This window comes from Trachurus trachurus (genome assembly GCF_905171665.1).
Source record: "Trachurus trachurus genome assembly, chromosome: 4".
In the NCBI taxonomy this organism is placed as follows: domain Eukaryota; kingdom Metazoa; phylum Chordata; class Actinopteri; order Carangiformes; family Carangidae; genus Trachurus; species Trachurus trachurus.
The window spans coordinates 12,779,267-12,793,644 of NC_139898.1; the positions used below are offsets into that span (position 1 = coordinate 12,779,267).

A 14,378-nucleotide genomic window follows, 5' to 3' on the forward strand; every position below is an offset into this window, starting at 1 on the left:
AAAAAAGCAGAACCAGAATCAGTATATGACGTGTCTGTTAGGTACACCTGCAATATTCATTGTGAATATGTGTCAACATTTTCGCTTGTGGTTTGTTTTGTTTGAGTCTCAGGGGAGGGGTGCATTCTGATCAAAGGAATATGCAGTAAGAAAAAAAAGTTAGCTTTTTTAATCGTTTTTGTATGGAAGCCGAGACCAGCCACGTCCGTTTTCTCGTGATAACGACTTATTATTTCGTTATCTCGAGATAGCAAAGTCCATTTTCTCGTGATAGCGACTAATTATTTCGTAATCTTGTTATAACAAAGACTGTTTTTCCCCAACAGATGCACAAACTACTGCTGGTTGGATTCTCTGCTGAGTTCCCAATGGTTTTAGGAAATTAAAGAAAAACTATATTTATGAAGGTTAAGGTCTGCATCTTCAGCAGGAACAGCTGAGTCTGGGACAGACAGGTAAGGAAAGTCACAAAGTGCAGGAAAAGAAAGCGCTGTGGGACACCAGACCTCTAAAATCTGGAAGGAGGTGGTTTTTGTTGAAAATCAAGTTTTTAACATGTGCATGATGTTTTTCTATTTAGCTAGTACAAGATAGGATAGGCAAAAAGGCAGTTGAGGTGGCTATGACTGCATAGTGAACCAGTGCTAACCCAATAAAAACAGATTGAGACAAACATTTGTCACATATTAAGAACCAGTGCAAACAACAGAAACCACTATAGGCTACAGGGGTGAGACATAGCATTAGCACAACTAAAAGATGCTATCTATGCTACCCATTCATGCTTGTCACTGATGTTGGTCGAGTCTAACACATGCTGCGACCATGTTTCCTCCACTGACCATATTATACCAATTTTACCTGCTGGCAGCAGCAGTGGTAGGTGGGGCACAAGGGTGGATCTAGATTATCATTAAGGAAATGAGAGTAGGTGTGATTCCAGCACCGTTTTCCACTTATTTGTCACTTTTTATGTCGAAAAACTATATCAAACAAAAACATTTATCAGCAGTATCTTTCCTTTTTTTTCCTACACAGTCTGGGTGGGAAGATTTTTTTTTCAATTATACAAACAGACCATAGTCTGTTTGTATAATTTTCAATTACTCTTATTTTAGCTTCACAAATCGGTTCATATCTGTGGTGAGATTCACAATCAGATATTCTTGTGTGTAGCTCGATGCCAAAAAAGCTTTCAGTGTTAAAAATAATTGTGGTGGCTTTTGGACAGCAGCTGCTACCTAACACTAAACCAAGCTGAATAACAAAGTGACAGATTTTAAATGAACTGTGGAGAGTTTGGGTTTACCTTCCCCATGATGGAAGCTGATAAAATAGCTTACTCTGCTCCATATTTATCTATTCACATGGTTCCATGGAAATGCATGATCGTTGGCTATTGATGAGCAAGTCAATGAATGAGCTCTGATTGATCTTCTGCCCTCTCTCTTATCAAACTTTGCTAGCCCTTGGTTCACCACAGGCCACGGACACAGGGGAAGAGTGTTTGCTTATTTACAGAAGGCCACTGAGTAGGAGGCTTTCATTACCAGAATCGTCTCTGCAGAAAGAGGAAGGGAGGCCAGGCATCAGAAAAAGTCCAAAGGAAACAATTTCTATAGACCTTGGCCATTATCAGGCTTAAGATGTAAACAACACGAGGCACCTGGCCTCTCTGGCTGGAACACATGGCTTTTGAATCTGGAATCACTGAGGATTTGTGAGGTAATTACTAAGACACAAGTCATTGGCTAAAGTTGGATCACTTTGCCTTGTTGAGAGGTATGTAAATAATGACTTCAATTCTATTTCTGAACAAGCATATTTTTTTTATTCATTATTAGGTATAAGATCATTATAGCAACTCAAAGTGAAGCACGGAAGCAGGTGTCTGTCATCATGCTATGTTGCAGTTTCTCTCGTGTGTCTGCTGTGTTATTGCCTGAGCAATGCTTTGACATACAGTAGCTTTGTCCTTTCATGTTCAATCCTCTTTCAGCTATTTCTTGATGCTCCAAGTCAAGCTCTGTTCTCAGCCTCGCTGGAAACAAGAGCAGGGAGCTACAAGTGCCGCTTCAAAACACCTTTTGCTGTAAGTACATGTGTCAGGAAGCAGGCTTCACATGAGGCACGGCTCTTTCTCCCTCTCCAATCTGTCACTCCACTTTCGCATTCCGTCTCATCTTGAGCCGGGCTGCACTCGCAGATGTGGAGAACGTTTCTGTTGGCTCTCTCACTGAACCGCCTGCCCTCTTTCAACCTCCCTCCACCCACACACACATACACAAAAACCCCTGCTTTCTGGGCCTTTTCAGCAACATTTCACAGGTTAACCAAAAGTCTAAACTCTTATAGCTGGTCAAAAACTGCACCTGAACCTCAGCTGTCTGAACAGATACTGTATATCAAAAATGGCCAAATATACACTGAAGGATCTGGCATTATTTGGCCAGATACTGATTATTATTTGTATTCGGAATAGGAACAAAGAAATTTATGATGAGGTCACCCACATGTACGCTGATCCTCTATGGGACCGTGACCCTTTGTGCCCTTGGAAATGGTTGGTAGGTGCAGCTCAGTAATCCATCCATGTCCAGCTCCACCCCAGTCCACCGAGATGGTTCAGTCCAATCATCAATTACATTAGCTTTTGATACAGGGTAAGGCTATATTTTATCAATGCATTTCCAAGGCAATTCTTCTATGCTTCTCATCTCATGTTACTTAACAAAATAGATTCTCACATGAAATATTAGACTGAATAGCAGCTTTCACGCAATGTTATTGAATAGGTTAGTAATGAATACTCACAGAGACAAGCTGATGTACTCATTTTGTTTTTTTATTTATTACCTAAAAAAAGAAAAATGTTCTATCACAAGTCACACTGAAATGTATTGCTTAAGAAAAAAAATATATTCATATATTTTTTTGTTTTTTTTTGTTTTTTTTTCCTTGTTTTTTTCATTTTTTTCCTCTTTTTCGAAAACATATTGTTTCCATTATATTCCACCAAAAACAAAACGTTTTTTTAGACATGAGCTGCTGCCATGTCCCGACAACCTTCTCCCCCGCTTCTTAAAAAAAATGCACAAAGAAATACATAATTCACAGTTACCATTTTGGTTTCATAAATTAATACAGTCACACATGTGCTACACCGGTCTAGAGCTAGAACATTGTAAATTGTATTCTTGAATCCTGTTATTTTCAATAGTTGGCTACAAGAAAGAACAGGCAACTTAAATGACGTGATCAGAATTCCACCAACGTACTGTTTTTTACCCTCTCTGTAATGCTTTTGTCATCTTTTTTGTTATGTTTCATCTTTTTGAGTTTCACACAGAAGTGAGGCACACACAGAGTATAGTTCATACATATACAAAAAAAATTAAATAAAATTTGGGAGGGGCAGGGGATAAACTGTCCTTTAACAATGTTGTATCCAAGGAAACAGGAAGTGCATGTAGTCTGGAGTCCTCAGAGGACATTTCTTATTCTGAATTAGGGCTGTTTCTTGCCATCTAAGTACTGTGGTGTAAACTTCCTTGATTAGTATAAGTTACACAGATTTGTAGCTTTTTTTGCAGCTTGTTGGTGGGGGGACTGAATTAAGAGGGATGTGAAGTTTGGACAACGGAGACGAACAAGCATTGCAACACAATGAAGAAATGGGACAAAGACAGTATTTGAGGAACAACACTGACTTTGTGGATAGTATTTGTTTCACTCAAACAAGCTTTACCCCTAAAATCTACAACTCTCATGGCTGCAAATACTACAGTCGTGTGTATCAACCAATGAAAACAAGCTTAAATCTGACACCGACACTGCAAGGGCAACATTTTTAAGGCACAGAAGCCTTGACATAATAGAGACTCCACCAGCTAAAAGCACTAAACAACAGATGCCCAGTGTCCTCAGTGACAAAAATGGCGCCTTGATGACAACAAGTCCAACAACGATACACACAGAAAGTTTTTTTAAAAAAAGAAAGAAAGGAAAAAAAGAAAAAAAAAACATTCCCGCCCCCATTGTCCCCAAGTGTCTCATTTTTTTAGTGAAAGGTAAGGCCACTTAAAAAAAAGATGAGGTTCACCAAAAAGGTAATCTCTCACTGCAATCTCTGGGAGTGCAATTGTGGTAGGGTGGTCGATCAATCAGACAGACAGACAGACAGACACACAAATATAGAGACAGACGCCTGAAAGATGCTTCTCTCGAGCAGGTTTGATGGACAGTACTGTAAATCCGCTGGGGCCTGTTGGTTCCCTGTGAAAATACGTCCATGCGAGCCTCAGTTGGCTTTTTGGGCTGGGAGGAGGAGGGGGGGTGGTTTATCAGTTTGTGGGCTGTCTGAGTCCTTGAGAGTCATGGGGGGTAAAACCAGCGTTCAGGGAGTAGAGAGAGTCAGTTGCTCTTTGCTCATCATCATCATCATCTTCATTGTCACACAACAGGAATGTTCAGTGCTGAGCAAGACGTGAGTCCACACTTAACTTCATCTGTTTTGGTTTTGCGTCGTAATACTTTAGCAGGACACTGTTGTTCTAACATTGAAAAATAACAGTTACAAAAACCTAACCAACAAAAGCAGCATTGTTTATTTTCTTCACAAATTCATGCATGTTGTTAACCTTCATTCTCACAGCACCAGTTTCTTTTTTTTTCTTCCATCAATAGAAAAAAGATCAGTGTAATTTCACACTTCTGCATGCAAAGAAAAGTCACTTTTTCCCTCCCACTTTTTTTTTTCCATTAGATGTCCCCACGTGTAGCAGCAAAACTGTGAAGGCCTAACCTGATATGTCAATGGATGTACTGGTGGAGGCACTAGATAATGATGCTGGATACAGATCCCACCTCTTCTCCCTCTTTGCCAATAAAAAAAACAAAATCATTATCACAAGGACTTGTGGTAAAAGTAAACATCACATTGGCCTGGAACTGGGAACCAACTTTTTCAACCAATTTGATGTTTTATCCGGTTATGACCCATGCATCCACTGTAGCTGATCTATACAGTTTTGAGAAAACTGTGGGGGTCAATTGGGAGAAGACAACTCAGACGAAAACATGGGATAATCTAAATCAATTTACCATACACTAAGGTCAAACATACACACACCCTCATAAACCTTTTTGCCAATTGTCACATTTATGTACACAAATTAATACAAACCCTCAACAAGTCCATTCAGGTCTGTAAGACATGAGGCGGGCTGGATGAAAATTGTCTTTCCGTATCATATTTGTTGTGGCTAGACGACTAGAATTCATGAATGAGCTAATGAATGATTGAATGGATGTATCTGTTGGTAGTCAAGGACTTGACTAAAGCCACAGAGGGCTGCTGTTTTTTGAAAACAGCAGATAGGAAGAGAAATAAAAATAGATTTTTTTTTCCATATACATTTTAAAGATTTTAAAATCCTCTAAAGCACTTTCTGTTAATATTAATTCATTTTGTTTATTCATTAATCATTCCTATCGATACCCTATGCCACTGAGGTTGATATCAATACTTCCATATTCATTTTTTATTCTATTTCAGGCCCCACCTCCTCCTTCTTGCACACTTTGACCAGCTGTTATAAATCAAGAAAATGTGCAAATCAACTACTTTGAACTGTTTTATGAAAACCTGAATGCTTTGTGAACAATGCTACATATTTTTTTGTTTATAAAATATAATAATATGTTTCAAAATGGAAAAAGGAAAAAAAAACAAAATAAACAATTTTAACCACCCCGTAACAGGTAAAAACTGGACTCTGGTTGGTGAGTTTTGAGATCGATAAGAATGCCCGTTGGAGTAATCCATAGTTCGGCAGTTCTGCCTTTCTTGTGATTAAGAAACACTGAGGCCTCTGGTGTTCCTGTCCTCTTAATAAGTCCAGTGTGGATCTCTTCATTGCTGTCCAGAGTGCGCTTAAAAAACAAACCTTAGAAAAAAAAAAAGGAAAATACCACCACCACCACCACCACCCACTGAATTCTGCTATGCTCGAGTTCAGGTACGGTCTCTGTGATCATACCTTGAAAAAAAAGTCTTGTACACTGTTAAGTCCGGTTGTTGCCTGTCCAAATCCAAGCATCACAAGAAAGTTCTGTTGCTATTGTTGCTGTTTTTCACAAGGTCAACTGTGAAGGACAGAATGGGATTAAAGTCTGCAGGGAGCCTTTTTTTTTTGTCATGTGACAAACACCAGTCACTAGAACAACTCTAATTTCCTCTTTGCACAACACATCTTTGAACAGTTCTGTGTCACCTCCTGCATATCCACTCCCTCAAACCGTATCTTTAAATAAATCCCAGGCAATGCTTTGCTCATCTTTGAATCTACGATCTAGTGTGAGGGGACGTCAGATGGTTCAAGCCATGACGAACTCAGACTTCAAATCAGCCTTGACGTCGGGTTTCCACACTGAGTCGTCAAAGTCCAGGTCCAGGGAGCCCTCGCTGGACATGCTGCTGTTGCTGTTGCTGCGTCCGGCCTTGCGGTTGGGCAGCCATTGGTAAGGAGCGCGCTGGTCCCTCCTAGCCTTCCTGCGCAGACGCTTCTGCTGCATCAACAGCTGCAGGCGTTCCACCTTGCAGCGGGTTGCGCGGTTCTCAGTCTGACGCAGGCGGTCACCTATGGGCACAGGACAAGGGAGGGGAGAGGTGGTCAGTCGGGCGTTTCTGTTTGCATTAGGGGCTAGCATACTTACAGTTAACATAATTTACACTAACAGCCTTGAGAAGGATGTCAATATGTGTGTGTTTGTGTGTGTGTGCTTAGCAGTTACAGATACAGCCCTACAGCCTTGATGATAAAGCCAAGACATGCTAGGATCATTCCCTAGGCTCTGACACACACACACACACACACACACACACCATGCACACAATGTAACACTGCAATCTGGTGCTTAACCTCCCCCACTGAGCATCATTAGCCCCCTCAGTGCTATTTCATCCCCTTATCGCTGAGTGGGGAGACCTTCTTCAGCCTGAATCTCCTTGAGAACCAAAAGCAAGGCCAAAAACACATAAACACAGGCCAGAGATGACACTGTTTGTCAGCTGCCCGCGGTATCTGCACATATAATTGCAGATGACATGCCTGGATGACTGCGTGTGCTACTAAGTGCATTTCTAGCTGTTGATGTGCCTATAGGAGAATCTGGTCTCAGGGGAGAGGCCTCGCATCGCACCGTGAATGCTTTTCCTACAGTGACCGAGTCGAGCCTAATTCCATTTATTCGTATATTCAGGAGCTTGGAAGGAAGAGAAAGCAACCGCAATCTATTAGCCAGCTCCATTAGTATCTGTCTGGGAATTAAATAATTAAATAATAGGCTAGAATGTCAATAAACCGAAGCACAGTGGCCATCTCTGCCTCGGCTGCACAGCACAGCACACACAAATGCACACGCACGCACACACACACACACTCAAATCCACGCTTGACTGCATCACGTATTCACACAAAAACCCATACAATGTGTACACGCATGCATATATGCGCACAAACACACAGCTGCACAGACACACAAGCGTGCATTCACAGGTGCATGCATGCGCACACACACACACAAACACACACACACACGGCAACAGCAGCAACAACCGCAGTAGCTTTTAACGTGGATCGATGGCAAATTAAAAAGACCTATTGATTAAACCTTAGCTCTAGTGCAGCCATCCATCTCGGGCCCAGGACAACGCTATTGGCTTTCAATAGAAAATGCAAGCGAATGGAAATTGTAAGCAGAGAGAGAGGGAGACGGGGAGAGATTGGGTTTTTTCTTCTATTTTTTTTCTTTATTATGGCTGTAGCTTCCTACTCTCAGCTCATTGACCTGACAACCCCCTACTCTTCCACCCCGCACACACACACACACAGAGGACCCTCCTCCTTCTCCTCCTCCTCTAGCTCTTGCCCCATGTCTCCCCAGAGACAGCTAGGTGGGGCAGTGTGAAGAAGGGGAAGCAGGGGGAGAAGAGGAGGGGGCGATGGTAGTGTGGGTTAAGGAATTCCTCCCCCAGGGGCAAGTGGGGGGGTTGAGAAAAGGACGGAGGAACAGGGTGGAGGGTAAAGGATCAGCCGTAGGTGGCAGTTTTCTGAATCGATCGTGCCCTCCTCTGCTTTTCCACCCATCGGAATGAATTCCGGACTCTGTGTGGGCTTAATTTACCTCTTTCCCTCATTTGCTTATCGGATCGAGCAGCACAGAGCCTTTTCTCCCGCTATAAATATTCACCGCTGTTTGGCAGTGCATACTAAAGAACTAAACTGCTGTTGAGCAGCCTTGCTGCTTCTTTTTGAGAACAGAAAGGATGTGAACACTGACACAGAGTTAGCAGAAAATAGTACTTCATGTAACACTCAGCCACAAAGACAGACTGGGGGTTTTCCACTTCCTGCCAATATGCTCCGTCCTGATACAAATGCATGAGTGTGCGTCCAGATGCTGCATGTGAGGGCAGCATGTCATCTCTTGAGAACAGGGGGTATACTAGAGAAGGGGTGGGGGTTCTCCTACATTAGGGCCATTGTTCCACTGCCTCAGCTCCATGTGACATCCATATACGCTGCTGTAAGGCTTTGTTCACCCTCCAGTCCTCCCTCTTCCCCTTATTCCCCTGTTCCGACAAGCCAAAAGTGAAACCGCCCCTCGGCTGTGTCGAAATATGGCTGTACACAATGAAATGGCAAAAAGCCAACACATGCCTACATACAAAATCTGTTTGGTCTAGTATGATTTTTATTTTAGAGTGTCTCCGTTTAAATTCTCGCTTTATTTCACCAGTGTAGTCCCTCAGTCATGATCCTGTTTTTGTACCAGGGGACATTTACTAGGAGAGCTTGACATTATATAAGAACAAATGCACGATACATACACACACCCATACACACATGCGTGCAAACACACACAGCATAAAGGGCAGTTTGGTGGTGCTGTAGGAGGTCTTGGCCTTTGGCTTGGTAAGAGCTCTGGGAATGTGCTTGGAGCTACACCAAAATTGGTGTGTGTGTGTATATGTGTGTGTGGCCATTCATCAGCGTCACTACCGGAGCCCTGGGCGACTGGGCCGGACACAGCTGGCCGCAGGGATCTCCAGACTATGTTTATGACAGTAGGGCTATTATTAGGGCTGGCTAAGGAGGACCGACTATACACACACACACACACACACACAACACACACTGAGATACACACAGGCTGGCCCAGAGCCTGGCTGCAGAGACCAGGGTTTGACGTGCGCACAATAACCTTGGAGGACCCAGAGAGAGGTGGGTAAGAGACATAAGAAATGAATGAGAGCAAGAGAGAGAGAGAAACAACCTCTCTCATATGCAACCCCGCGTGACACAGAAAAGACGGATGATTAAGCAACAATGGATCTTTTCTTAGAAACACGCAGTGGAAGATATCAAAAAAAGTAGACGGGTCAAGGGCACAAAGAGGAAGGAAACATCAGTCTCCTTTTCCTTTCTCCTCTAACCACCCCCTGTCTGCCAGTCACACCAGCGCTCAATCCAGAGCAGCACATTTTTCCATCTCCAAACTCTCCCCTCTGAAGACTTTGACATGGGCCCCGTAAATACACACAGCACTGCAGAGGAAGCCAGAGAAGAACAGACAGAGAGAGAGAGAGAGAGAGAGAGAGAAAGAAGGGGTGATCTATGAATAATCGATGCGTCAGTCAGTTTTCCTTGCCTCCGAGCCCAGCCCAGCAACACAGCAAGGACTGAGATACGGAGGGAGTGCATATGGGAGGAAGGGTGGGAGGAGTGGGTGGAGGAGGAGAGGCAGAGGATGGAGGTAGAGAGAGAGAGAGAGAGAGAAGAAGAGGGAGGAGGGCTGCAGTGTGCAGGACGCAGGGGGAGATTAAAGGAGCTTCTCCTTTTATTGATTGTATAAAGATTGGCCTTCATTTGCAGTTGTCTTAGTGCTGTTGTTTGTTTGTTTGCCTTGATAAGTCTTGTGATCTTGCAGAGAGAACATTGTGTTTGCTCAGCATCCAGGGAACCAGGGGAAAGAGGGAGGGGTGGACACAGAGAGAGAGAGAGAGAAGAGGAATAAGAAGAAAGAGGAAGAGGAGGAAAGAAAATCACATTGCAGCAAAGTCAGTCTTGGTTTTTCCATCTGACTCTTATTTTAAACCTCTGACAATAACTAAAGCGGTATTCAAAGCATGTGATGATGATTTCTTTAACTGGTTGATTGGAGGCTGCAATAGATGGATAGAACTCTGAGTCTCAATACAATCTGAATCTGGCCACAAATCTGAGAAACTCGACCTATCTGAAGCGCTATACCAAAAAAAAAAGACAGAAAAATAACTTATCAAACTGAAGCAGCCAATCAAATCAGGGCTAATATGAGCATTTGACAGCCAGTGAAAGGGCATTGACAGCCCTGCAGGGACACAAGCTCTTCAATGACTTTTAGACTTCATTTGCATTCTCTCTCTCTCTCCCTCTCACTCTCCTTGTCGACAATGAAAGGGCACCTGATATGCTTGACTGGCTTTTGCTAGATAGCTCTGCGCTGTGTGCTGCATCGCCGGGGCGTTTGTTGAGTTACCGGAGTACGTGCATCACACCGAACCTGCGTGTGTGACAATAGTATGGGGTGAGGCCGACCGGTGGTGGATAATATGCTACGGGGGGGGGGGGGGGGGGGGGCTGTCCCGAGCAGGTCAGAGCTGAAACAGCGGGCTTGGGTGGGGTTAAATGTTTTAGGATCTTTTTCCACGTCTTGCTGCTTGTACCTCCCCTCCCTCTTTTGGCTTGCCCGGTCACCCAGCCAGCACGAGGCTAACATAACCTGACAAATCTAAAGGGGGCAGTGTGCGGGGGGTGAAGGGATGTGGAAGGGACGCAGGAGAAGCTTTCAGAGTTAACTTTGCCCCTGTTTTGCCTCTCTGTGTGCGCCTGTGTTGAACTAAGGCAGCTGCAGTGGGAGTGGGACTAAAAGGCAGCCTTATAATCCCATAGCCCTCCCCTCATCTACCCCACAATGGCTCAGCCTGGTGCCCTGTATGTAGCCCCTGTCCCTGGCCCCTGCACAATGGCTTTGGCTGGGCAGGGGGCTAGAGGGCTGAAGGGGAGAGGAAGGGGGGGGGGGGGGTGTTGTGGAGGTCCAACCCAACTCAGTAAAGGAATGTAGCTAACAATCAGCCTGCCTGGCCTTCCCAAAGCCCTCCTGTTCAAATCCAACACAAGTCCTGGGCTGACAAATCCCCACACTCAGCAATACTATACAGCAAAGCCATGAAACCAAGCTAGTCACCCAAGCCTTTAACCAGGCATTTATAGCCAAGTGTGTGTGTGTGTGTGTACGCGTGTGTACATGTGTGTGTATTCAAGCTTTTTATTTACGCTTGTCTTCTCCTCCTCGCACATGAACTTGCAGTGGAAAGGGTAAAGGCTCTCAGGAGACAGCCAAGCTATGTGACATTTTCAAGAGGCTGTCTCAACCTGAGTTTGACTGCACACACTCACACACACACACGTTAGGCAGATGGGAAGCTCAGGTTATTCCTGTAGCTGAATGAAGGCAGGTTTCTGTGAAGCAGAGTTAAGCTGCGGTGTTAAGTCCAGTAAGTCTTCCATCAGGTGTCGGCTGATAAGACTGCCTGAGAGCGCTTAGTCATCGGCTTCTTTAGGACACCATGTGGAACAGGATACAAAATAGGCACACGCAGCCACTGTCCGCACAAAAACACACCAGCGCATCCAGTGTCTCGGTTGCGCTGCGACCCATTCACATAATTTTTTTCCCGGAAGTGTGTAGTGTCAGCAGGAAGTTGGACGGGGGCAGCAAAGTCGGAAAAGGGCATTAGACAGGCTATTCTTTCTTTTTACTTCGCCCTTGGTTAATCAGTGAGTGGGCAGTTAGTAGACTGATGGACAGGATATAAACACCCATATGATGAATGGAGGCTTAGTGTTGTGGTTTTAACAGCCTCCCTCTTCCGTGTCCTCCTCCTCCTCTTACTACTTCACAAAGCAAATTCCTTTCAGTGCCGCATTTTGGAATAAACCTATCTATTTAAAGGCCAAATGAACACAGACAATGTATTGATGCACAACACAGACATGGAAAGAGATGGAGGGAGTGAGGAGGGTGGGGGTGGGGGAGGTGGAGCGCGATGGATTTTACAGACAAGGCTGTTTTGGGATAGCAAATGGGGGAAACAGCAGTGTGGGCTGTTAGAGTACAGACGGAGAGAGATTACAAGTATGGGAGAAGAGGGGAAGAGCAGGAGGAGGGAGGGGGGTGGGGGGTGTAGGGTTGGTGGGGGCAGTGAAGGAAAGGTGTTCCCTGAGTTAGGAAAATAAGCCTGTGTTATTCCAACTGTTCTTGCGGGGGCACTTGGGGTGATGCGGAGCAATACTGGACATTCCCGGTCTATCCGTGTTCAGTTGCTACAGCTAAAAAAAGATGCCATTCAGCCTGGAACAGACAAAGCCAGTGTATGACAATAGAAATGCTCTTGCTTTATTATTTTTTTCCAAAGAAAAGAAAACATTAAACATTAATCACTGTATTCCAGGACCCTCCCCGCCAGACTATTCAGCAAAACTGACCAGCAGCTCACTAAAAGACTGGCTCGATTTCCTCAGCAGGAGATAAGGAGACAGCAGAGGACAATGCTGTTTCTCTCAGCACAGTCAGTCTAACCTTACAACATTGACTGAATGTTATCAGTTCTGGACATCTGTCTGACACTCGACATCCTGTGTCTCCGCAAGGAAGAGGAGGTTTTAAAACAACCAAACCCAAGTGTCTAAATGCTATCATCATCTGAACTCCTGTACCTGTCCCTGCCCCAGCCCTTGGGCATCGGTATGTCAAGGCAGCCCATACCTGCCCAAGCCGCAGCCCTTCTCTAAAAAGATAGGTTAACCCACCCCAAGCCTAATCTAATCTAAACATAGCCCAGCCCAGGCTTGAAGGGGTAAACCTATATCCTTGGTGCACAAAAACAAAGCCTATCCCACTGCCTGACAAGTGAAGCCTGACTGAAGAAGCTTGTATTGCATTACTCAGAAGAACCCTCCCCCTTCGAGGAGGATCCTCTCTCTTCCTCTTCTCCTCTGCCTCAAACCCCAAGAGAGATACATGACTGTTTTTGTTCTTGACTCTGACTTTTCTATTCTTGCTTTGTCAGAATTTTAAAGATGAAAACAAGTGTTTCAGCAAGACAATGATGCAAAATCATCCCAACAGAGCTGGTAGCTAACCACAATGTGCTATGAGAATAGAAACAGAAAGACAAAGATGACAATGAATTCTTTAGCAGGTTGCAAGGAAGAGCAGAGCGCAATTAAATGACAGGCTCTAGACTGAACTCATTTCACACACATACAGGGACACGGACACACACACACTCCTCCAAAGCTGTGGAAACTACTGCAACATCTGTTTCACAGGGGCCTCAAGGGATTGACTCGATGTGTGTGTGTGAGTGTTTGTGTTCACGATGTGCCTGCATGAGCCGAGAGAGTACGGAGCAGAGTCACTCACCAGGGGGTTTGCACATGCGGATCTGGCTCTGGCACTGCACCAGTGGATGAAGAGTCGGCGCAGGGCTGCTGGGGCTGCCGGCAGGCACAGAGGTAGCTTTGGCAGAGAGGCCCGTCATGCCAGCGACTGGGGGCGAAGGTGGTGGGGAGGGGGACGGGGAGGTGGTCGAACCACACTGGGTCTGGTAGCGCAGCTGGGTGAGGGAGGGAGGCATGCCCTGGTAGTGGCGTGTGGCGCTCAGAAGGTCATTGAGGATCTGCAGGATGGTACCGATGTCTCGCCTGGGACGTCCGTTGCTGTCCTGGCAGTTTGGGTGCAAAGTGCCTGAGAGGGAGAACAAGAAAGATGAAATGAGATGAGCCCAATTTATCTTAAGTTATCCGTAGAACCACGGCCAAGGTTTTACTTTTACGAACAAGCTTTCAAATGGGACCTGTTATTGCTTAGAGCAGCAATGAATCTTAATGGCAGCTCACCTGAAAAGGTCCCTGAGAAGACTCCGGGAGCATGGTTGACAAAGCTCTCAATGATGGCGCCAGGTTTACGGGAGCGTGTTGAGGGACTGGAGCCACTGGAGCCACTGGTAGGGCTGTTGGTGCTGCAGTTAGCCTGGAAGACAATAAAAAGAGATGCACCGTGAGGCTTAAAGGTGTGAATGGATGTTTTAAAACAACCAAACATCCGTGGACACTCAGTGTCTGAAATGATTTCCACTCCCCATGCTGTGTTAACATAACATTTAATAAACAGCATGTTGTGAGCTGGGACATTTTGTCATCACATAAGCTCTATAATGAGGATACGCCCATGAGCTCTGTATGTAACTTTCACTTGGACGGCTATGT

The 14,378-nt window shown here is 44.8% G+C and overlaps 1 protein-coding gene across 1 annotated transcript in view; it reads right to left on the reverse strand.

Annotated features, from left to right (window-relative positions):
* Positions 1–2,837: 2,837 nt before the first annotated feature.
* Positions 2,838–14,378, reverse strand: part of midn (midnolin) — a 28,956-nt gene continuing 17,415 nt past the window's right edge. Inside the window, exons 6-8 of the mRNA XM_083970248.1 lie at positions 14,010–14,142; positions 13,534–13,857; positions 2,838–6,641 (exon numbers count right to left, since the gene is read on the reverse strand). Of these exons, the coding sequence (XP_083826374.1) occupies positions 6,379–6,641; positions 13,534–13,857; positions 14,010–14,142 (720 nt within the window). The 3' untranslated portion in view covers positions 2,838–6,378. The remainder of the gene's footprint in view (positions 6,642–13,533; positions 13,858–14,009; positions 14,143–14,378) is intronic.